Below are 25,777 nucleotides of genomic sequence, written 5' to 3' on the forward strand. Positions count from 1 at the left end.
ATATATAAAGGGAAACTAGGATGACTTCTCAAATGAAAGGAGGTTACAGACACCAACACACTGAGGTGAATACCACGCCAAATGACGAGGCTGTGCACACCTGTGAGATGTGTGCAGAAAGAGCCTGCTAGGAGCAGGAGAAGAATAGAACAGGTCAGAGATCCTGTTCCAAACACAAACCAAGGAATGGGCTTTTCAGCATGACTGCAGATTAAAAGCAGTTTTAAAAACAGGACAAACATATGGCTGGATAGATACATAATCTTTATTTCTAGATCTTTCAGAATTGCCACAGAGATACTAAGAGCCTGAACAAGAGGGGAAGGCAGCAGGAGAAAAGGAAATATGTCCAGGAGATTAATCCCCTCTGTGTCATTTGCTTACTAATATGTCTTCTACAGGAAGAGTCTACCCTCCTGTTTCAGCTACTTTCAGGTTAAAATGAAATCCTCCCTTAACAAGTGTTTTCATAAGGAGCAGAACACTTTTTAAAATAAAGTACAATTAATTTACATATGAAAGATGGCATTTTCTAAGCCTTGGCCCTGTTAACTGAAAGCAAAGTCCCTTTTGTGCACCAGAGATGCAGCCAATGTGCTGCTGCTATGTTCTGCTCACACCACACCCAGACAACTTACCACTCTTGCCAAGCTCCAGCCGTAGTGTCACTTGAGTTTAGCACTGTGAGTGTGGTGATTAATAATCCTGTCCACACCGCAGGGAAGAGAACCAAGTCTGGTTCAACATCCCAAAGCTAACAGCTAGACAAGCGTTCTAGCATCTCTCGTAATAACAACACCCACTTGTAAGACTGACTAAATCTTCCCCACTATAAATACAGATTGCACACAGCTCAGTGCTGTCATACTGCAAGCTGAAAGAAACTGATCCCATTTGCTTTGTCTGAAATGGATTTTTTTTGTCCATCTTGGGACTGTAAAAGTGCAGTTATTTGCACTGTGAGCACATGGCTGTACCAGATGCCCTCCTGATGTCCTTTGCAGCCTAAACTATTATGATTCAGTAAAAATTAGGCCAATTAACAAGAAGTGCTTTCAGCTATTACAGAAATGAAGTGGACTGTGGCCTGTGGCCAACTCCAGCATTTCAAAATCCAAATTTGGATTCAATTCTGAAGACTACAGACAGCCCCAGTACCACAGACCTCTATTCCATCTCATGAGAAGCCACCAGATCTGCTAAAAAATGTACATTTGTACTGACATGGCCATCTGTCATTAACAGATAGCAGCCTACAGAGAGCTGCGCTGAATCCCAACAGTCCCATGCTGTTCCACTCATGGATTCCCAGCCTCCTTTTGCTCTTCTTTCTGGTTCATCACTCAGCAGTTTGATCTACTATCTTTCACCACCAAGGGTAAGATAAGACACTTGGTCTCAGTCTCAAATTCTCAGTCCCCGGCAGCCTAAACTCCTCCCAGGTGTAGGAAATTGCTCTGCACAAAGCCAGTAAACACCAAAATGGTTAATAAAACATCTCAAAAATCCCCTTCTCCAAGGCCTCACTCATAAAATACTAAGGAAATTTATGCTTGTCAGATCTTTTCAATATTGATACAACAGCTTTAAAAAGGAGAGCAGACTGTCTTTACCCATGCCAACACCAGCTTTGATCTCTATAGTCCTAAAGAATGCATGCAGGACAACAATTACCGGTAAGGCAGCAGATGGATAACCATTTGCTGGGATTATACCAAGGCAGAAATTCAGAAAGCGGAGAATGACAATATCAAGCCCTCTGCCATTGTTCAGTGCCACCTTAACACCTTCTGAACATACTGTATCGACTGAAGGGTCACAGCCTCATTCAGAGTCTCAGCTGTAGTGCAGACAACTTGATGCACTATGCTCAAGGTCTGCAATGCTGCCTTTACATACCACATATGCCTCTCCCTGCACTGACTGTGTCAACAACGCTGCCTGAATCCCCCACACTTGATCTTCACCACTGACACCTTCAAGAAACAGGACAATCTTCCCAGGCAACACCAACCTTCACAGCATCAGATGACTAACGTGCTTTGAGGTCAGCACTGTCAGTTTCCTGCTACAACAGATCACAAAGCCTCTTCCTGATAAACAAGGCTTATGTAGGCATTCCAGCTGGGTCCCACATTCCTGCAGGAAGGAGGTTGTGCACTCTTCCAGTCAGACGGCTAAGATATTGAGACCTTCAGTGTGCCCTGCATTGTTCACATCCAAACAGCACAGTCTGTATGAGAACTTGGGAGAGCCACTCCAGGAGGGGAGGAAGAATCAAGTCTCAACCCGACAGGATTAGCCCAGCCCTGCCACCATCTACAGGCTTGGAACAGAAGATTAGTACACCAAATCACTGACACATCAGCGGTTCCAGTTCAGCACAATAACAGCCCCAAATCACAGAACTGCAGAGGTTGGAAGGGACCTCTAGAGATGGAGCCCACTACTCTGCTCAGCTAAAACCAATAGCTTCTGTTCTCAGCAACTTCAAACGCGAATCCTATTGTGGTGTGGTAGAGACTCAGTACCTGTATTTTTGGAACTGTCATTATTCCATGCCCTATTCTGATATCCTTCTGCTGTGCTAACAAATGCTGATTTCCAGCCATTAAAAATTATCACAGTAATAACTACAATTCTGTGATTCTCCAAAAAACAGTGTTCCCTTTCCTCTTACACAAGAGAAGTGTTGTTTCTTACTCTGATATTATTAAACCCAATGCTCTAAATTCTCTCAACTAAAAATAGCTGCTTTTATGACTCCTTATGAAACTCACCCAAAGCCATGATTGCTGTCTAGCTGGTACCTAAGTGTAGTTCTGCAGCAGATGTTTAGCAGGGGACTCCTTGCACACCCATGCTTCTTCAAAAGCAGCTTCTGATACCCACTATCCTCCTGTTGCCTCTTGCAGCATCCTAATTCTGGCTTCACAAGCAGCACAGAGCAAACTAGGACCACTCACCCCATCAGTCCTTCCCTGGGCAGTTAATGAAGAGATACAATATACACTGTTGTGTTTTGAGCCCAAAAAGTAAAATGCCATCCTACAGCAGCCTGTGGGTTGGATAGTAAAGGCAAGAAAGAAAGGCGAGGAAGTGTTCAGCACCTGTTTCATGAGCAACAGCAGACTTTCTGCTGTGGCTCTGTCACGTCTGAATGGTGCATTAATTACATATTTGTGCTCCTTCCAATTACAACTGATGAACATCTCTCAACAAAAGAGCTGAGAGAAGGGTCAAAGAACAGGATCTTGCACTCACTGCTGGGTACTGATAAACTGACAGGGCCGACTGCTTTCAACAAGACAATCCTGTGATAATTTCTCATGGCTACAAATCAGCATTTGTTAGCACAGCAGCAGGAAATCAGAACAGGCATGAAATAAGGACAGTTCCATGTCAGGCTAAAATCAGCTCTCTCCTTCAGAGAGCAGAGTCTTCACAAACACACCTCTTCCTGAAGGCTGCAGTTTATGTACAAGTTCTCTTCTACAAGCACAGGCCAACAATGAGGCCACAGAGTGAAACCAGTGTAAGATTCACACCCAAAGAGCATGGGCGGTTCCTCACACAATGCTGGCATTGGCTTTGGTGTAGGAGGAATTAGCAGCAGCAAAGAGAAAGGGAGAGAAGTCAAATTCCCAGCCCTCAGATGACTCCATTCTCAGTTCAAAGATGACACCAGGGACCATACATTTTCCCCAAACTTAAAATTTGTGGCAGCCTACCACAAGAACACTTTCTCACCTGCACTGGAATAACAAGAGGATCTGCAAACATCATAAAACAGCTAATAATGAGGCAAAAAATGCATCAATTAATAAAGCAGAAAGGATGCTACCCCTTACCTGCTTCAGAGACTTAGCATCCGTTTTAACTATTTATTAAAGGGACTGTCTCCTAGATACAAAGACACATGGCCTCAAGCGCTGCAAGTTCACAAGAGCAAAGTCTGTAAGGTCTGTTGCTACATCAAAAATGAACGGCCTACTTGAAAGGAATAAATGAAATGATAACATTGAAAAAGTTTACATGTAGATAAGTAACAGGAACACCTGCATGTAATCAAGCAACTTAACATTGAACACCATAAATCACAGATAAGCAAATCTATAAGTTGCTGAAGGTCAGGAGAGCTTGTGGAGCAAAAAAGTTCTGCTCTTCGGCTCTACTGTTGGTTACCTTAGTCCTGAACTACAAGTGCCTTTTATCAGCACAAGCCATGGCAGTGGTGCTAAGGCCTTGGACATTTACAAAGTACTTCAATTTACGCAAATATCAATTTAAAATAGGGCACTGCTGTGCTGTAAAAAGAGTTTAAGTCAGTTGACTCCAGCCACCATTATATTCTCAACACCACTCACAAAACTAAGGAAGAGGAGCTCGTAAGCCTGGCTCAGCAGCTGTACTATGTACTATCACTAGCTCTAAAATGCTGATGGGTAGTACCACAAAATTTCTCAAGTTTTGAGAGCCTAAACTGCTCCCTAAGCTACATACAAGTACTTCAACCCTCCCTATCCATACAAGTCCACTTAATTCCCCCTTCCCTACTATAGCTACATCTTCTGACCCTCAGCCCACACACAATAACGTCCCTATACCTCACTAACCCAACTGCAACACAAAGATTCCCTCCAAGACCTATAGAGAAGGCAAAAGAAAGGCCGGTAGAGCTTCCCCGAACATCGCCAATAGCCCTGGAAGGACCCACAAAACGCCATCCCCCGCACACGCCCTGAGCCGCACACCGCCCGGATGGGGCGGGGCAGAAGAGCGGACGAGGCCGCCCCGGAGTATTAGGGCGCATGCGCGCCGCCCGGCCGCAAGATGTCAGCTCAGGGGGATTGCGAGTTTCTGGTGAAGCGAGCCCGCGAGCTGGTGCCGGGAGATGTATGGGCGGCCAAGGCCTGGCTCATCACGGCGCGGAGCCTATATCCCGCCGACTTCAATATACAGGTGAGCGGTAGGGCACCGGCGCTATGCGAAAGCGCGGCGCGGCGCTCCCCCACACGGCCTTGCGGCGGGCGCTGCGTGACTGACGGGCACGCCGGCCAATGGGCTGGGGGGGCGGGGCGAGCGGTTGCCGTGGTGATGGAGGCACGGCGTTTCCGTTAATGGGCTGACAGAGCCGCCCCGCACTCTGACAGAAGCTGTTGTAAAGTTTTAGAGCTCCTCTTCGGCAGATGGCTTTCAAAGTAGATTGTGTTTCTGCCCTGCACTTGTGTGCAAACCCCAGTCACAGATCTCGCTGGTTGTTTTGTTTGTGTAGAAATAAAGCAGCACGTTAGTATTACTGCGTTTATGTGCGTACAGACATTCTCACACTGTGTGTGGTTAGACAGTGCTGCAGTTGTTTCCTCCCAGTTGCTGTTATTCACACATATGTCCTTTGAATCGATCCGTTGTCGTGGGGTTTTCTCCGAGCGGAAAGGATAATGCGATTGATAAATGCGCTCAGGAAGGCCAACGTGCTGTCCTTGCCTCCTGCAGTACGAGATGTACACCATCGAGAGGAACGCGGAGAGGACGGCGTCGGCGGGCAGGCTGCTCTACGACATGTACGTAACACGGGGACGTTTGTCCTACCAGCAGATTCCTAGATCACTCTGCATTCTTTGCTTCAAACTTTGTTACAGGTTTGTGAACTTTCCGGACCAGCCTGCAGTGTGGAGAGAGATCAGTGTTATTACAGCAGCGCTGAGGAATGACTCGCAGGACAAGCAGACACAGTTTTTAAGAGGTAAGGATTTTACTCTGAGGATAGGGAGAGTCCAAAAGGAACCTAAAGATAAGCCCTCTGGTTTCATAGCTAGTTGGGCAAGTACAAAAAGCACAGTCTGGTAAGCTAGAGAAATCATTGAGCACTTGAAGTCTTGATATTCACTGCTGGCAGCTTTGAAGGCACACTTTACACCAGACAAGTTGTAATCTCTTCTCTGAAGGTGCGCTTCAGAAATTGTAAGAATAAGCAGCGTGTCTCCCTTTGTGTACAGGTTACTCTAATTGAGGAAGCGTTTGCATTTTCATGGAATGGAATTCATAAAGAATACATCTAAATTATAGGGAGAATATATTGGTTTCTTTTCTGTGTCTCATGGAATATTTAAATTGGAAAAGGTACTTCTTGGTTAAAATAATAATGTTAGAAGTGGTACGTCAGCGAAGAATGTAAATGAAAATCTTGAAGAAACATATTTAAGTGTCAGATTTTTTTTCACCGTTCTACTCATTAGCATTCTTACTTGTTAAGTTCAGTGCATCCGAAGAAACACAGGCTTCGTTCAGAAAGATAGCATTTTTGTTTTTTCAGGCTCTGGTATTAAAAAACTGAATGAAATGTAAGGAAATGTTTTCAGTCTATGTAGCAAGGTCACACTGACCTTGTCATTTACCCTTCTCAGCCACCTTTGCAGTTCAAACGCAGTGAGTTGCACTGTATCTTTTCTTTAAAGGATTATTTGAAACCCTTCCTGGTCGAGTGCAGTGTGAAATGTTACTGAAGGCCACAGAGCAGTGTTTTAACACACTAGAAAGGGCAGAAATGCTACTGCTACTTCTGCGACGCTTCCCAGAGACTGTGGTACAACATGGGGTAAGAGTAACTGATAATAGGCATTTTGTTTGTTTGTTTTGTAAATGCAATGAATATTTCATGCTTTTTTAGGGGGAAAAAAAAAGAATAACACACACATACACACAGAGTGTTGAGGAATATTGTAGTCTAAGAGATAGTATTGTTTGAGCTTTTTTCAGTAAATACTGAGGGCAAAATACTTTGAGGTTATAATTAGACTCGGAGCAAAGCATTTGCTTACATGTACAAAACTGTGCTGGAGCCCTTTAAATATTGGTGAACTTATATTGAAGCATAGTTTGAAGACTGTAAAACCTGTTAGTTCTGAAACTAATTTGAACTAACATATTGTACTTCATACCTGCAACAGGCAAGAGTGCGCAGGTCAGGTGACAAGCTGCAAATGTAAGGTGTGGTACCTTTCACCTTTTTGTGCACATCTTTACTGATAAACTCACAGGCACAATTATTTTGGTCCTGGTTTTGTTATTTCCTGGTATTGCTTTTTGTCTGATATTACATAGTGCTAGTTTAATTACATAGATACTAATGCATCCAGTGAAATAGTTAATTCCTACCGAACTATTTTCTGAATAATTGTTCACCTTCATTGAACTGCAATTCCAAAAGTTTCCAAAAACACTGGTCCACCATTTGTTTTTCACCTCTGCTTACACAGGTTGGCCTTGGAGAAACATTATTAGAAGCTGAAAATATTGAAGACCAAGAATCCCCAGTAAATTGTTTTAGAAAATTGTTTGGTAAGAAAACACTAATATTCTTGTCTTTTTGTACAAGTTTATGGAATGGCAGTGAGATAAATTTGGAGTTAAGTATATTGCTGTTTTAGAATTAAGATTAGAAAAGCACTTTGTTCAGAACAGTGTCAGATGGCTTTAGGGCAGGATTGCCATCTGGCACAAATAGGTATTGCAGTCATTCATTTGAGGTTTTTTGTTATTCTTTGTGATACCGCTTTTCTGAAAGAGTGGTCAGATGCTGAAATGGGCTGCCCGGGGAGGTGGTGCAGTCACTGACCCTGGAGGTGTTCAAGGAACGTTTAGACACTGTGTTGAGGAACATAGTTTAGTGAGAACTATTGGTGATAGGTGGATGGTTGGACTGGATGATCTTGTAGGTCTTTTCCAACCTTGGTGATTCTATGATTCCATGATTCCTTCCGGTGTTTGGTCTGCCAGAGATGGGAATTTATGTTGCTAATTGAAAAACTTTACTTGGGACAAATAGAATTAAAAAATTGCATAAACTCTAATGATTTTGTTTTGTTTGCTATTATTAGTTTGTGATGTTCTTCCTCTAATAATTAACAACCCTGATGTTCGACTTCCTGCCAGCTTGTTATATAAGTACTTAAATAAAGCAGCAGAATTTTATATTAACTATGTAACTAGATCTACACAGACAGAAAGCCAGTATCAAGGTAAGAGTATTTTTACAAAATCAGACTTTGCTGAAATACATTTTATCCTTATTGAAATAGGCTTATAAATGCATCAACTCAGTGTAATGTATCTTATAGACAAAGATAGGAAAAATGTCTAAGATCTCCTCATCCAACCTGTCAACACTGATTACCCTGAAAGCTCAACTGTGTCTTTTTACATTTCTCCTTAGTTACACATCTGTTAGTTTGATTTCTTTCTAAAGAGAAAAATGCATTTGTTTTCATAGGTTCACAAGATTCATCTGATCTTATGTCTCCAAGCAAACGTAGCTCTCAGAAATACATAATAGATGGTCTTACAGAGAAATCATCCCAGATTACAGATCCTTGGGAGAGGCTGTTTAAAATATTGTCTGTGGTGGGAATGAGGTGTGAATGGCAAATGGATAAAGGAAGAAGGTGAGAAATTTTTACTTTTCCAGGTATTCCTGCTTGTGGAGGATTGATCTTTTTAATCCTTAAGCAGATGATGAGTCAGAGAAGGACTTTAACATGAGGAAACATTTTTTGTAAATTCAGTGCAACTTTTCTTTCAAGACTGTATATTGTAAATTAAAAATGTGAGCCCTTTCAAATTACTTACTGAACTATATCCTTGATGACTAAAGTCATACATAAGAACTACAGTAGTGTGGGATATCCTTTCCTAGGTGCCACAACAAATTAAAAGAAAGTGAATATTTAGTGAAGTTTCACTGGTATGTATTCCTAGAATTTTCTGACATGCAGCTGAGGGATTTCCTGAGCCAAAACATTAAGCTTTTCACATTCAGTGTGAATTGTTTGCTTTAGTTTTTGGTCTGTGTAACATGCTGAATTTTGCTTTATTTCTTTCTCAGAAGTTTTGGAGATATTTTGCATAGAATGAAAGACCTCTGCAGATACATCAGTAACTTTGATAGCGATGCACATGCTAAATACAAGAATCAAGTAGTGTATTCTACAATGTTGGTCTTCTTTAAGAATGCATTCCAGTACGTCAGCAATATCCAGCCATCTCTCTTCCAAGGTTAGTTTTCATTGCTTTTAAAACTATTGGTTTACAAAGTGTCATGGATTCTCTTTAAAATTTTCCCAATCTATTGTTCTTATCAGCAGAAGTAGATCAGGACAACTTCCGTACTGTGTTGGAGCAAAGGTCTGTTTAACGTAGCATTATGATTTCAAGCTCAGTGAGCAATGGTAGTCTAGTGAAGAGAGAAGTAACAGCCCAGGTGTTATGTATAATATTACTAGGATTCATTCCCACTGTTCCATCAGCATCATGTTTGTTTTTATTTTCTCCTCTGATTTTGATTCTTTGAGGCTTACATTTTCATGGCTTCTGTATGGGAAGTGCTAAGTCACAGCCTGAACCTCTGACTGATCACCTGAGGCGAGTAATAAGTCAGCCCTGGGAGCACAGGTGAAGGCAATTCACCTGTGCTGCCGGAAGGGGTGGAGCCTGGCTCCACCTTTCCTAGACCCCATTTAAGAGCTGACTACCAGTAGGGAAGGATCTCTTCTGAGATTTCCTCTTTGGTGTTTTATAGTAAGTCCAGGACAAGGGTAAACACTCTATCTATTCTTTTTTGATGTAATAACCTGCTTAACCTGATTCTCTTGTAGATTTTTTAATTATAACGGTATATTCATTGATTACATAGTTTCCTTCTGTCAACAGATTACAGACCTTTCACACAATAAGCAAATCTAGTTTTGGTACTTTAGAATGCACACAAAAAACATGATTAATTCAGTAACATCTAGGTAAGGGAAATGTTTCCTGAAATCCACAGTTCTCAAATTCTGTCTTGGCTTCTGTATGGTATCTACTGAATTGTGGCCTGACCCTCTGATTGACCACCTGAGGCAAGCAATGAGTCAGCCACAGGAGCACAGGTGAAGGTAATTAACTTGTGCTATTGGAAGGGGTGGAGCCTGGCTCTACCTCTTCTTGATCCCATTTAAGTGCTGATTGCTACTGAGGAAGGATCTCTTCTGGAGATTCTTTCTTGTAGAGAATATTGTGAGCCTGCAGCATTGGTAAGCATTTTCCATTTATTGTTTTCCTGTTGCAATAATCTTATTTAGCCTAAGTTTTCTTTGTATTGCTTAATTACAACGTCTGTATGTTCATTGATTATATAGCCTTTTTGCTTATTTTAGGCATAATCTTTAAAGATGTGCATTGCATGAATCCTTGATTAATTTTTCATTTGAGCTTTTTAACATGAATGTTATCTGCTGTTTTTCCTGGCCTCTTAAATCTGCTGCATTATCAGTTTGCTTGGAGATTGTCTTTTTGGGAGTGTTTGGTAAGCCCTGAATCTCTGTAAGGGGTACAACTTTGTTTTTTCATTTATCAGTTTGTGGTTTTTGCTTTTCTTGGATAAAGACTAATCTAATATAGTTGTATCTGCTAACCTCTTTCTCTGCAGTAGGGGTAATCATTATTTATTAATGCTACAATGGCTATTAATGTTGAAGTTAAAAATTTAATTCTGTGAGTATTGTTTACAAGTCTTAGCCATTACCTCAAGCAGGAAAAGATACTGTAGTGGTGGGGAAAGACAAAATCTACGTTGTCAGTCCGGTAGCTCTGAATTTTAATCTGTGACTTTGTTCTTGTCACATGTATGAACTTAAAGGAGACCTCTTGAGAGAATCTTCTCAGTGCATTTCTCTAAAATAATTCATATTTGCGTTGTTGAGGACTTGGGAAGTGAATGAGGCAATTCACACTTCTCAGGTTTGACAGCAGTTGCTATTTGGGCTGATGCTTTTAGGGTTTGATTTATGATACTAAGTGCTAGAAATCAATTCAAGTCTGTAAGCCTAGACTCTAATTAAGCTGAAAAACTCAAAATGGCCGTGTACAGCTTTCAGTAATGTAAGGGAAGGTATGCAGCACAAGTAAAGGCTGAAGTTTGCTTTGATTTTTAAGACTGGAGATTTTGGAATGAAGATTTCAGTATGCTTGCCTGCTACTGAAAAGAATATATGATTTGGAAAGCAAAGCAGTTGTGTGGGTCCTCTGAGAAAGGAGAATGAGTAACAGAAAAGCCCTTTGCTTTCTTTTCGGGTGTTACAAGTAGGCAGCTCTTGAGACTTCAGTGTTAAAACTCTTCCAGAATCCCACTTGTGGTATGTAGCTATCTGTTTTCTCACAATTGCATTTTCTACACTGACTTGGTCATTTTGAGTGCACGCAGGTTACATTGTGACACAGAAATATGATACAGAGGAAGTTCTTTCAATTTGCTGCAGTTTTTGTGTAGAGGACACTTAACTGATGGTATCTGGTTTAAATCTAGCCGAAGGAGGTAAAATCGTAACTTAAGCATAGCAGGTTGGTTGGTTTAGCACCAACTTCTATTGAGAGCTTATACATCACATTAGTCTTAAATCCTGCAAATAGAAACAGCACAAATGCAAATACAGAAAATTTGTTGGCATTACTGTGTTTTCTGGCAGAGGTCTCAAAAGGGCAAATGGATTAATGCATTTCCCCTTTCTTTGATGTTCCTTTTTGTCTGAGCTTTGCACATCTATGTATAATTAGGTTATGCAAACTGAGAAAATATTTTGGGAAGGAGGAGTTTTGCAGTGGTGGGTGATCATGCAGCTGTCTGTTTCGAGATTGTGGTAGAGTCCCATTTTCTATCTAATGAAACTTGAGCATTGAGATCTGAAATAACAAATACCAGTCTCACAGATTGTTCTGTAATATCAAGGGAAGCAGAAATCATGTATGTTTTGCCTCAACTTGAGGCTTCTGTAGAAGCTTTGAGAGTGATGATGTGAATTCCTGTACAACTGAAACTATACTGAATGGTTATATTGGGAAAATCTTGCTTCTTTGAGGGAGTACTACTGGCCAGCATATTATTTTGACTCCTAATGAGAATGTTCTGGAAATATTGCTATGTTTGTAGTCATTAAGTCGAGAGCCATCTGTTCTGTTTACCTGTTGAATAATTGTGTTTATGTAATGTTAAATAATGCTTGATGAGAAAAAAGCTTTGTGTCAGAGCGTATCTTATGACTGCTCTGTAAGAAAAGGGTTCATAGATAAATCCTAAAGCTTGTAAGCTATTTCTTGCGAGTCTGGTAAATGTGTTCTAACCTTTACTGTAAAGCTGCTTTGAGGAAAAACAGCTTCTCCATGGCTGCTTATGCAACTTAACTGAATTGTATTTAGGATTTTATTCTTTAACATATTCCTTCATTGTGAAGGAAAAAGAATGGGCTGGATGTAAGCACAATATTTTTCAGGTAATTTGAGATCTAACTTATGTTTAAACCCAGGTCCAAATGCTCCAAACCAAGCCCCACTGATTCTTCTTGAGGATGTGACCAATGTCTATGGTGATACAGATATTGATCGTAACAAACACATACACAAAAAGAGGAAACTTGCTGAAGGAAGAGAAAAAACAATGGTAGGTTCTCTAGGTTTTTTTTTTTTTGTGAAATGATGGCACTGATATTGGAATTTCAACAGTAGAGGTTTTGATGTATTTTTAGAGCTACCCCACAATAGTAGTTTCAGACTACATTATAGAAACATGCCTTTTGCTAAAAAAAGCAAGAGTTAAACAATTTTTGTAGCAACTGCGGCAGATGTGTGTGCATATGACTTTCAGCTTAAAGAAGCTATAAAGAATGGCGAGTAGCAGTCAGATTTTCTACAGGTGAAGCAACTAATTGACTTCTCATTACTGAAACTGTGAATACATTTATTTCAATAATGGAAAACCATTTAATAGAATTTCTCTGATAGAAGAAATACACTTGGGAGTGTTTTCTTTGCATTATGCCATTGAAGGCTTAAACTGAATGTTAAAATGTAATGTATATTCTTGAATTGGTAATCTGGCTAAAACATGTCTAGGAGAACGGTCTCTGGGATACTGTTTATCGCACTATGCCACTGACCTTCTTGGTAGCAAACCAGGTTGTTCTAATGTTAAAAAAAGGTAAGTGAAATAGTGAGAAGTCATGCAAAGATGATGAAATTAGGATCTTGGAATCTGTTTAGGAATGCTTACTCTTGTTCAGTGGAACTTGTGATTTCAGAATCATATGAAATAAATGTAAGTATTGTATCTGTGGCTTTTTGTTGATAAGCAGAGCTCAGATGATGAGGATCCTTCTGGAAAGGCGCGAAGTCGTCATATTGCAGTTAATAAGGCAGACCTTGCAAACTCTATTGAAGTACTAGAGAGCTTTAAACTGGCAAGAGAGAGCTGGGAGCTACTCTGTTCACTGGAATCACTTGAGAAAGGTAAGGCAACTACAGACTTCTATTGCTGTCAGTTAGTATTGAAGTTGAATTCCTGTCAGTGGAAACGTTTGAAATAGGCTTAATTTGCATCCCTGTTATTTTTGATCTGGGTTCTGTAAGAAGCTGTTCTCAGTTGTTAGTTTTCTGAATGTTTCGTAGCTTCTGTTTCATTCCTCTGTCTTTGCTTGTTCACTGGCTTCTTTTGGAAGTAGCTTCCACTGAAGGAGCAGTTGATTAGTAGTAGTGCTTCTAGGTGAGGATGTGCTGCTAACGGTTGCTTTAGTTCATGCTTAAGCAAATTGGTTTTATATTGTCTGATAACATCTAATGTGATAATATAAAAACAAATTTATCTTCTAAAAAGTAAATACTTGTATTTAACAGCATTTGTTGGACATGGAAGAAAAAGCATTTCAGAAATATGATTGTATGTGATTGTATTGGGAGAGTATCCTATTTTGAAAGGATTTAACATTCATGCTGTTTTGTTTACTAAATACAGCTATGTATTTCTAGATCATTGTTTTTTAACACAAAGCTATCATATGCTGCTTTTTTTCTCTGATAACTTATGCAGAGTTCACCAGAATTTGTTTGTCGTGGAAGACTGAAACCTGGCTTTGGTTAAGAATCTTCTTACGGACATGATTATTTACCAGGTAAAAAAGATAAAATACTAATGGAAATGACTGTACTATTGCTCTTTCTTTTAGTGAAAAGCTATTCTGGTTAGCTTGCTAGATGTTTTGTGTCTACTGATTTCATCCTGTATAGTATGACCCTTTAGGGGATGGAATCACACGATTCTTAGCACAAAGCTAGGTACCCTACACAAAATTCCTGTTTTAACTGTTTTTTTTGAGTCCAGCTAGCATCATCATATGAGGATGACCAGTAGGTATATAGTGTGATGAAATTAAAATGCAGCTTGTCTGCCAATACGTTCTATTGAGATAACATCAGAAAATAATTTAAATCGCAGGTTTTAATATGCTTGTTAGATTTTAAATTGTTTATCTCATTACAAATTAGATTGTAAACATCATCCTACTATTCACAGAACAAAGGTGGTTGTTTCATGTCTTTCCCTTGCCATTCTATTATTCTTGCTGAACAAAAGCTGTTTCAAGCTTTATTTAACTAAATGAAGTAATAGCTAACTCCAAGGACCACTATTATTTTATTTGAGTTATGGGACTCTATAAGAAGGCTTCTTAAAGGCTTAAGTGCTGATCCACGCTCATGACCTAGACAGAGAGTTTTATGCTAGACAAATGTTGTAGCCTTGTTATTTAGACACCCACTTTTTTTGAAAGCTTTCTATAAAGGAATTTCTATTTGTCTTTCTACACATCTTACAACTCTTTTCTGTCGCTTTTTAAAGGGGCAGTATAAAAAGGCAATTAGCAGCCTGCATCACTTGGCAGCTCTTCAGGGTTCTCATTCTCCACAACAAATTACAGGACAAGGATCACTAGAAAATCAGAGAGCGCTAATCCAGTTAGCAACGTGCCACTTTGCCCTTGGAGAGTACCGGGTATGTACAGCATTCCATGCACTGGTCTTTTATCATTTGGCACTGTGGTTTCCATTTGCTTTGAGTTTTCGTGTCAGTCTACTTCTGATAGGGTATCAAACATAAGCTGGGGTCTACAGAAAAATTGATGCTTCACAGGGAAAAGAATTGCACTTTCTGCCTAATCTGAGTATCCATTATTATCACCTATATACATTCTATTTGGTAGCTACATTTGCAGTGTTAACTAAACAGTGACTTACTGTGACTAGAAGTATTTTAGTGGTCTGACAGTGAAAGCTTGACTTGTTGGGTTTTTTTTTGAGTTGCTTACATTCACTTGAAGTTATAAAATGAGGAAAACTCTTGTGTATAAGCTTCATGTTGCAGGGCGAGAAAGGTATAGAAAGTGAAAAAAAATAGTAGTAATAAAGGCTTGAGTAAGGATCTCAAGCCATCCTAGTACTGTTGGAGTAGTCTTTCCTCTTTTTCCAGCTTAATACTTTGTCATTAGAAATCTAATTATACATCTGTTCAGACCTCTTACTGTCTCTAAGAAATTGCATTAAAGTTTACAGCATTTCTGTCATACTGTTAAATTGTCATTTTCCTGTTCTATTTTTACCATGGACAGGACAAACTCTCAAACTATTCTAAGAATTGATTGGAAAACAAATATTTCAAGATAAGTTCGCATTTTTATTGATTTAACGCTCTTGAAAACAACTAAAATGGTTTCAAGCTCTGGGATAGTTCAATGGGATTCATATCACAGCCACGTCTCTTTGCGCAGCCAAGCTAAGATAGGCATTGATTCCGCACTTCTAGCATCAAATTTGGCCTTCTGCTTTGTCTGAAATTTTTAATTAACTTAATTTATAGTTATCTATTTCTTGCCTATCTTGTTTCTATCTTGCCTTTTTATAGCAAACATGCGAAAAAGTGCTTGACCTCATGTGCTATATTTTACTTCCAATACAAGAAGGAGGTAAAGTACAGGAGGAGCAACCTAAAGTGAAGTCTAAATTCAGGAAAGGTATGCAGTTGCTACTACTCTAAGCTTAAGATCATCTCAATTTCAATCATTGTTTATATATAATGTATATATTTCTCTTGTAATATTATGAAAAAACTTATTTGTTTTGTTAGTTTGTATCCTGCTGATACCTATTAAATTGCTTTGGGGACCAAGTCCTTAAAGTAAAAGGGAAGAATTTTTTTTTAAATGTGTAACTTCACATTATGAATTGTTTGTGATTACTTCCAAGTTTTTCTCCCTATTGGAGATCATAGTCAAGTGCTTATTTTCCTTGATTCAAATCTCTTCCAAATGTAGAGAGTCAGAAGAGTGCTAAAGTGTATGATAAACTGTTCTGTTACAGGGTCTGATTTGAAGCTTTGGCCATGTACCAGCAGAGCTATCATGCCTCACTGCCTTCATCTGTTGTTAGCTTGTTTCAAGGTAAGCTATAGTCTGCTAATCTCAAGTCCATAAGGCCTAGCATATATAGCTGGAGTCCTGAAACTGCATGGCCTTATCCCAGTGGCAGCACTCAGCGTAAGGGGCTCTACTTCAAGTGTTTCTCACCTCAGAGGGTTTGTGAATGGATACTTCTGTTTGAGGGGAAGAAGAGCATTTGTTGTTCTTCTCTTTTAGTCATTGTAACTTGAGGCAGAGAAGGTTTACCTCAAAATACTTTTGCCTGTATCTATAGACTTTGCTATAAATCACTGAAGAGAATTAGGTGGGAATTTCCAACCTATTTTAAATATATGTTAGGGCAGAATGAAATACTAAATAAGCTCTTTAAGAAGTGTATTTGCACAGATGCAGTTAATTCGAATTATTTTCTAAGTGTAGTGTTACTTTGCTTATCTACTCAATGCCTTTTTTTCCTGAAGCTCAGAGCTTTCACTGACAACAGAGATGATACAGCATTGGGCCATGTGATTGTTCTACTTCAGCACGAGTGGCCAAGGGGTGAAAATTTATTCCTGAAAGCCATCAATAAAATCTGCCAACAAGGGAACTTCCAGTATGAGAATTTTTTCAACTATGTCACAAGTATCCTTTCTCTAGCCGGCAATGTCTTTCACATCCAATATGATTTTCTGGGGTATTGAGAAAGCTGTTGTGTAGTTTCAGCAGGTTCTCTCTGTGAACAGTTTTCTGTTTTACATATAAACAATGCAAGCCTCTCATAATAACTGGTGGTGAATAATGGACCATAAATATGCCTTCTGTTGCCTATTCTGACACTTTGGAGTACTTTCAAGTACGCTGTAATAGCACTTTAATTCAGAGAAGCAGCAGTAGTGTTGAATGTTGAATCTTTTTCAGTAAGATACATGTGCCATTGGACTACAAGATTATTGTTTTGCTATGCCATACTTAACTGGAGATAACAAAAATGGTCAAGTGGCTTCAAAGAATTAAATCATTTCCATGATTATTGCTTGAATTCTTTGTGTGGGTAAGCTTTGGGGTTGAGTAAGATAACAAGTTAGGTCAGGCTTCATGCAGAGCATGTCTGATGTGTAATCAGCTTTCTTACATATGCTTGGATCAGTATATGTACACAGCTCAGTGTTTAGCCGGAGTAAACATCTAACCAGTGTCCCAGAAAGCTCAGGTTCAGATTCCTTTGTGAGACAAAGCCCTGTTTAGAGGCTGCAGTAATGAAGTATTTAAGGAAGAAAAGAAACAGCTAAATAAAGGACAAAATAGGAAACAGAAAAGATAGTATGTACCATTATGGAGGTGTATTCTTCTATCTCAGCTTTGCTATGCAGTGCTGTACAATTAATGGATAAACCGATGTTATGGTATAACAGAAAGCTTGGCTACCATGATATTACACTAAAGCAGGAAACAAGGGATAGGTAGACTCACCTGTAACCTGGGCTCACAAGGGAAACTCTAGTAGAGCAGATCTCCAGATGAGATCCTTCCCCACTGGCAGTCAGCTCTTAAATGGGTCTAGGAGAGGTGGAGCCAGGCTTCACTCCTTCCTGCAGTGCAGGTGAATTGCCTTCACCTGTGCTCCTGTGGCTGACTCATTGCTTGCCTCAGGTGATCAATCAGAGGTTCAGGCTGTGATTCAGCAGCCCCATACAAGTGCATAGGAAAAGAATGTAGAATCAGCCAGTGAATTTGTTGGAAGAGATATGGTCCTAGTGACATGAGCTTTCCTTGCAGTCAGACTGTACATACAAAAAACGGATTGATTATTTTGCACTTCAAAAAACCATTTTTCCTTTATTTCTGGAGGGCTGGGAATACATGCTGTGATCTTGTTAATCACTTCTAGAAATTAGATGTTTCAATAGCTGTTAATTGTGGCTGTCCTTTGGGCAGTGTGGCCTCTGTGCAGGAGAAGGAAGGATTTTTACTATACTTTTCTCCTTTAAAAAAAATCTTTAACGTGTTCTTCAGATATTGATATGTTGGAGGAATTTGCTTATTTAAGAACACAGGAAGGTGGGAAAATCCATCTGGAACTGTTGCCAAATCAAGGAATGCTGATCAAGTAAGGATGAAAATGTGTTCTTGTTTTCTTTAAAGTACATTATGTTCTGTTATAAGATGTATTTAATATTCAGAATATTAAGTCTGTCATGGCTGTGAGTTTAAACGTAAGGAGTTGGATAAGGAGCTCAGATAATCTGTTCCACTGACCTGTGAACTCCTTTCAACTTTAAATTCCTTTTACAGAACTTTGTTCTTAAATGTTGCATTTACTTTAGAATTATGTGTATTACAGTGATGCCAGACTGCTCTTTCAGCCAGAGGCCTGACTTGCATTTGCAGGATTTCTTTAAGTAATCAGGCACAAGTGCAAGCCATTAATTTTGCTGAGTGACAGTGCTGAACAGAAAGCACTTTGTTAACAAAGCTATGAAAGACTTAATATAAAACATAAATTAGGTTGCAGGTATATAACACTTGGTCTAAATTAGCAGATGGCCTGTCACTATGTACTGAACAGCTTATTCTACTCAACTTTTATACGATGGTTGAAAAATTTAATAATTTATATTTACTTGCAAAGTGTTCATTCTTTGGAGTCAAGACTGAACTGTTGCAGGGTTCAAGAGGCAGGATGCTTGGCAATATCCTGACTGTTTATTAGAACTTGTTGTACTTCAGGTTTATGAAAGGGAGACTAGTAAAACTTGTCCGTGTTCCAGTTAAGGTCAGTGTATTCTGGCTTTTAACTTAAAGTACAATGGGGCTGAAGTTCTCAAAAATGGGAGCCTAGCATAAAGTAACAGTGTCCAAATTTGAACAAGTAAATAAATTTTTTCTTCTAAGCTTTTAACTCTGAAATCTTTACTCCAGCTGTATTTCACTGCTTGTAGCCAGATGCATGAAAACAAAAATCAGGGTATGCTGCTCTACATATATTATATAATAGTCTTTGTCAGCAAGAGCTTTCTGCACTGAAGACCACACCTGATAAATTCTTGGCTGCTGTCTCTAGTTTTAATAGCTTAGTGCTATTACACTGGATTGCTGCTTTTACTTCAATTTGCATGGCAGCTGTTTTTTATTGTTCTGACTTCATCTCAAAGCAGTGCTTCTAGTGAGATAGACATATCTTTGTCCTCCATCTGACTGATGTTAAGTTTTCTGAATGATGGCAAATGCTTGGAGAAGTCCATTTCTTTGTGCTTTTTTTACTACCATGGTCAAATACCCTGTTCCTCTGGAAGAGGCTGAGAGTAAAGTGTCTCTTACGTGATCTCAATCAGAGATGAACCACTTTGTCAGGGAGCTGAGCGGGAGAAGATGACATCTACTCCCTGGTATCCTGAATATTTCTTTTGCTGGAGTGGTTTTGAGGGTCAGAGATAGTGCTGACAGTGTTGACCTCAGTGGCACTGGTTAACTTACTTGCCTCCTCCAGCTGGGCTTCTAATCAAGTGTGCCAGCAAGCTCGGTTTCCTAGGACATTAGCCTAGCTACTTCAGAATGGTTTGCAGGTTGAAATCTGTATACTGGCTTGAATCTTTAAAAAGTGTCAGTAGTTCTGGTTGCTTGAGTTGCTGCACCATCTTCCTAGTGATTGCAGAGGCGACTCAGATACTGTTGATGCACAGGAGGATGCTCATGATTTTTGCCATAGCCCAAAGACAAAAATCATTCATTTGCCTGATGTTTTCTCAGTATAAATGAACATAGCAGTCCCATGTCGTAATTAACAAGATAACAGGTATGTTTTTTGTAAGAATGAGCTTTTGTTTTGTGAATTCTTACAGAAGGTTTTCTTTCCAGATCAATTCTACATTCTTATACCAATATCATCCTCAGCACCTTACATTTTAAAGGGAGACTATGCCTTTTTCTGAATCCAGGAAGTAAACTACACTTTTTTCCTTTTTTTTTTTTTAAAGCTGCTGTATGGTCTTGGTAGTAATATACAGCTTGTGAGGTTTCCCTTTCCTTGTATCCATGGTGAGAATATGAAGCTCCATAGTTCGGGTTTCATCAGGTGGTAAAGGCAACTCATTGGTTGCACAGCCAGCAAGACTGGTACAATGAGCTCTGAATTCTGGTGTCATTTGCTTGAAACTCCATTGTAGACAAGATGTGTTTCATAGCTGTACTGATTACCCATGGCTGTATTATCTAGTGAGGATAAACAGGAAAAGAACAATGCAGGAAGTGACTGATTGATATCATGCTCCTGTTTCTGTTAATCTTAGTCTAATTAGACTGATCTTAGGCTACCAAACACTGCATGAACTTGATGTGAAAGGTGATGAGTTTTCTACCTCTATTCCTATTCTCAGCTCATCTTTCCTTGAGGATGTAGGAGGAACCTCTGTCCCTGGAAAGGTGATGGAACAGCTTGTGCTGGATACCATCTCCAGACAACTGGGAGAAAAGGAGGTTATCAGGAGTAGTCAGCATGGGTTCACCAAGGGGAGGTCGCGCTCGACCAACTTGGTGGCCTTCTATGATGCTGTCACATGCTGGGTGGATGGGGGAAGAGCGGTAGATGTCATCTACCTTGATTTTAGAAAGGCATTTGATACTGTCTCCCACGACATCCTTATAACAAAGCTGAGGAAGTGTGGGATAGACGAGTGGACAGTGAGGTGGGTTGAGAACTGGCTGACTGGCAGAGCGCTGAGGGTTGTCGTTGGCGGTGCAGAGTCTGGCTGGAGACCTGTGACCAGTGGTGTCCCCCAGGGGTCTGTGCTGGGTCCGGTCTTGTTCAACATCTTCATCAATGACCTTGATGAGGGGATAGTGGCCACCCTCAGCAAGTTTGCTGATGATACGAAGTTGGGAGGATTGGCTGACACGCCTGAAGGCTGCGCTGCCATTCAGCGAGACCTGGACAGGCTGGAGAGCTGGGCAGTAAGAAACCAGATGAGGTTCAACAAAAGCAAGTGTAGGGTCTTACACCTAGGGAGGAATAATTGCATGCACCAATACAGGCTGGGGAATGAGCTGCTGGAGTGGAGCACTGCAGAGAGGGACCTGGGCGTCCTGGTGGACGACAGGTTGGCCATGAGCCAGCAGCGTGCCCTCGTGGCCAAAAAGGCCAATGGCATTCTGGGGCGCATTAAGAAGAGCGTGTCCAGCAGGTCGAGGGAGGTGATCCTCCCCCTCTACTCTGCCCTGATAAGGCCTCATCTGGAGTACTGTGTCCAGTTCTGGGCTCCCCGGTACAAAAAAGACAGGGATCTCTCAGAGTCCAGCAGAGGGCCACAAAGATGGTGAAGGGCCTGGAGCATCTCCCCTATGAAGAAAGGCTAAGTGAACTGGGTCTGTTTAGCCTTGAGAAAAGAAGACTGAGAGGGGACCTGATCCAGGTTTATAAATATCTGAGGTGTGGCGGCCATAGCGGTGAGGCCAGTCTCTTTACCGTGGTACGTGGAGACAGGACGAGGGGAAACGGACATAAGCTGCAGCACAGGAAGTTTCGCACGAATGTGCGTAAGAACTTCTTCACGGTGAGGGTGACGGAGCACTGGAACAGGCTGCCCAGGGAGGTTGTGGAGTCTCCTTCTCTGGAGATATTCAAGTCTCGCCTGGACGCCTACCTGCGCGACCTGGTGTAGGGAACCTGCTTTGGCAGGGGGGTTGGTCTCGATGATCTCTAGAGGTCCCTTCCAACCCCTACAATTCTGTGATTCTGTGAAATACTAGTTGAAGTGAAACAAACCATCTTGAAAGCATAGTTGTTATTCTAATTGTGCATTTGAGTATTTTTACTTTTGACTGTAGGTCTTGCAAACAGTCATGCAGATGCAGTTGTGCAGAATTCTGTTCACAAACATCTGCCACCATGGGACCAACAGTGTTTTGCTGTTACTTCTCACTTTCTATTTCCCATGTTCATTTTTGTCAATATTGTATTCATTCATGATAAGAACTCTTAAAAATATCTCACATGATTGAATTAATTCCTGTGAATAATTTATTTCAGTTTTCTTACCTGTACTGTAGAGTTGTTGTGCTACTAAAATGTTCTTTCTTTATTTGAGGTTAATTTTCTTAGCATAGCTCTCTATCCACATTTAAGTTGTATATACTAACCAGAAAGCCCATCTGCAAGATCTGAAGGTAGGCACCTATTTCAGTACTAGAGGCATATATGTCCAAGTTTGCTTCTCAGCTCCTTAGCATATGTGGGAGTGAGTTTTGTACACTGCTTGAGTGCCTATGTAAGATTTGCATTGTTGTGAAACTTGGTTAAGGAACTAAGGCTGTTCTCCCTATTCCCAATTTGCCATTTATCCCTAGGGAGGGTATTGGATTTGCTCTAGGATCTATTTGTAAGATTGTTATCCCGCGCTATTGATAGCGCACAGAGATGAGAACTTCACAAAGACAAACTGAGACACTTTTTGGATGGTAGTTCACGTGACCCTGGGTTGTAAGTGTCACTTCAGATATTCCTCTTAACACAGGGAGGTTGCTCTGAGTAGGCATTTCTGCCATGATGTTATGCCACCCTATAGCAGCTTGGTTTGTATGTGGATACCATTTGAAACAGTGAAGAAGGCCATCTGTGGACTAACTAAAGGATATGTATGCAACCTGTAACAAATACTGCCATGTATACAATGTAGCTGATAACAGCTGTGCGTGCATTTGGCTTGAGCTCAGCATCAAGTCCCTTACCTCAAGCTGTGGGCTCTCCCCCTTCTCTGACATGCTCTCACTGGCTGCGCAGGGAAACTGTGGTATCTGCAGTGCTCCTCTCCAACCCTGTAGTTTGATTGTCCTCTTATCCTTTGTTCTCCTTGAAAAAAAATTTTTTGATACTTATATGAATATAGTTAATGTATTTATTAATATTATATCTATTAAGTGACCCAAGACAACTTGTCTTCACTCAGTGTGGCCTAGGTAAGACAAAGGTTTAACACAAGTGAATTCCATTTTTTCTGATGAGCACACTTCCTGGGATGACCAACAGCAGTTCACTGTATTAGAACTGTGAATTGGTTTCTGCACCTACCACTGTTCTTTCTCCACATAAATATGCATATTTATTTAGACTACATTTGCAAAACAGCCTTAATGAAATTTGGGGATGTTATTATGTTCAGTGCTGTTCAGTCCTGCACTCCTTAGACTGCTTGATGGTCATACTGCTTTTGGGCTCACCTTAGTTCTCTCTTGCCCCCTTTTTTTTTTTTTTTTTCTGGACGGTTGTTTTGCACCAGAGGATGAATTGGTGTGTGGGTGTTTGAATACTGCTATTTGCTGTTTTTTAAAGGACTTCTAGCCCTCCCATGGGGTTACTGCAGCAGGAATTCATACCTGTGCTACAGCCCAGCATACAGACTGCTGACAGGTACCAAGTGGAAAAACCCCACTCATAGTGTGCTGTGTTTTGTCAACATGTTTTACTGCCCATGGTTTTCAGCAACTTATTATTCGATATTTATCTTTTTTTTTTTTTTTTTTCCCCCTCTCCATTTGTGCCTACATTGCCTGGCAAATCATGTTGTTCTATATAACATTTTATTTTATTTTTTTTTCATAAATTGCCAGTATCTGTCCTTTCAACTCTCAATTTAATAAATCTCTTGAATTAAACAGAAGTAGAAATTTGCTGAAACAATTGCAGTGTTCAGTCATGTATTTGCAAGCACATACCCTTTTCAAAATAATACTGGATCCATTTGTAGCTACTTCTTGTCAGTTGAGCTGTTCTGAAATGTTATCTGTTGTCCAGCTGTTACATGACAGCTATCTTCAAGAGTTCTGCTGTCTTGCTCTGTAGTTATAGGTTGTTACAACCTTTAGGTAACTGACCATAGCACTCAACTGCCAGCAACATTTAAGGCAGTGAAGATGGAAAATGACTTACCCTGTAAACTGAGGATCCTAGAGTGTTTTCAGTGCAGTTTTGCTTTGCCCAACCTAGCTCTAGTTTTTCAGTAGCCTTTTTGCCTTTTCCATGTATAACAGAGGTCTCTGCTGTTTCAGCAGAAGGAGAGTGACTGAGAACAGAATTCAATTTCAACAGGTTTCCTCTCAAATTCTGAAATGGATGGTTTAATTGAAGATGGAATGCTATTTCTATTAGGGCAGTTCCTAGACTTTGCCATTCTTCATTTCCAGCATTGGTGTGCCTTCACCATTTGTTTCCTTTCTGTCTCTCACTGTGCATGCTGGGTTTGGTCCAGGTCTTCACTTCTTATCTCTGACTAAGGACTTCTCTCAAAGCTAACACTTTTACTTTTCTCATTTGTTTTTATGCTGTTCCCTTAGTAGTGCTAAGGCTTTCATTTCAGGACATACTCGTTGCCTCCTGAACCAAGTGTGGCTTGCAGATAAATGCTATCAAGTTTTGGTCTAAGTGTACAGAGTTATGGATCAGTGTGAGTGAAGCCTGGAGCTTCAGCACTGCAGAACACAGTTCTATGGACAAGACTTCACTATTAAGCATAACAGGCCAGCGTGAGGATGAAGAGCCATTAATAAGAAAGGCCTTTTCCAGGGCAGTAAACTGAGTTTCACCAGCCAGAAGTGCTTTATCTTGCTCAGTTAGCAGCCCTTTCGTTCTATTTGAAAACAATTCTTGACCTTCTTCTTAGAATAAATACTTTCTGATATCTAGTATCTCCCTAAGAGCGACTTGTACTGGTGCACACTCAACTTGGCTTGATTTCTGTGCTTTGTGTTGGTCTGTGAAGAGTTCCCTGCGCCTTGTATTAATTAGTACCCATAGGATTCAGTGCTTCCTTTGTGCACCCTCCATGCATGGAGATCATCACAAAATGCTAGGTTAATAAAATCAATTGTCCTGTTAGCCAGAACTGCATTATTTTCTTTCCTAATAGCCCCTATAACCAAAGCATAGAAAGCATAGTCACTTATAGAACTCCAAACTTTTGGAGAACTTTTACACTACTAAACACGAACTTGAATAGTCATACAAGCTTCAGATCTGCTATAAACTCAAGTATGATAGGTGTGCAGGTAGTGACACATAGCACCTCATAAATTCCTGTAGTGCTCCAAATAACCCTGATTTGGTTTTTGTCTCTCTCTTTCTTTCACGGCTGAAGGCATCACACAGTTACCCGGGGTATAACAAAAGGAGTGAAAGAAGACTTCCGCCTGGCCATGGAGCGCCAGGTCTCACGCTGTGGGGAAAATCTCATGGTGGTCTTGCATAGGTTCTGCATTAATGAGAAAATACTGCTCCTTCAGACTCTTACGTGAATGAACTGGATCATGAAGCATCCTCTCTCAAGGAGAGAGAGGAAGGCTTTTATTTATCCTAACAGCAGCAGAGCAGTGGAAAAATCACTTTTCTAAATGTATAGAAGTTCCCTGCAAGCAGTAAGTTCTGCAGTACATGAACACAACTCAGTATTTGGCCACTGCTTGGTTTCCTTGTGAAGGTAGACTGAACTTTATAAATAAAACTTGGTTTAAAAACACTTCTGTAATCTGTTAGTTTGTTT

At 40.3% G+C, this 25,777-nt stretch overlaps 2 protein-coding genes across 6 annotated transcripts in view; one reads left to right on the forward strand and one right to left on the reverse strand.

The window, feature by feature from the left end:
* CSGALNACT1 (chondroitin sulfate N-acetylgalactosaminyltransferase 1) overlaps nt 1-4,813 on the reverse strand; it is a 46,732-nt gene extending 41,919 nt beyond the window's left edge. For all 5 annotated transcript variants that reach the window (XM_085221858.1, XM_085221850.1, XM_085221853.1 and 2 more), the window contains exon 1: nt 639-4,813. The gene's annotated coding sequence lies outside the window, so the exon portion shown is untranslated. The remainder of the gene's footprint in view (nt 1-638) is intronic.
* INTS10 (integrator complex subunit 10) lies at nt 4,768-25,753 on the forward strand. The gene is given in 19 exon segments (XM_085221841.1): nt 4,768-4,962; nt 5,497-5,564; nt 5,643-5,746; nt 6,459-6,598; nt 7,260-7,341; nt 7,881-8,021; nt 8,273-8,444; nt 8,885-9,054; nt 12,336-12,469; nt 13,158-13,314; nt 13,892-13,948; nt 13,951-13,973; nt 14,699-14,851; nt 15,758-15,866; nt 16,213-16,292; nt 16,733-16,895; nt 18,267-18,360; nt 23,575-23,652; nt 25,376-25,753. Coding segments are annotated over 19 exon segments (2,211 nt in total). The 5' UTR covers nt 4,768-4,833; the 3' UTR covers nt 25,533-25,753.
* Nucleotides 25,754-25,777: the final 24 nt, after the last annotated feature.

Source organism: Meleagris gallopavo, chromosome 4, assembly GCF_905368555.1.
Source record: "Meleagris gallopavo chromosome 4, MGAL_WU_HG_1.1, whole genome shotgun sequence".
Taxonomy (NCBI): domain Eukaryota; kingdom Metazoa; phylum Chordata; class Aves; order Galliformes; family Phasianidae; genus Meleagris; species Meleagris gallopavo.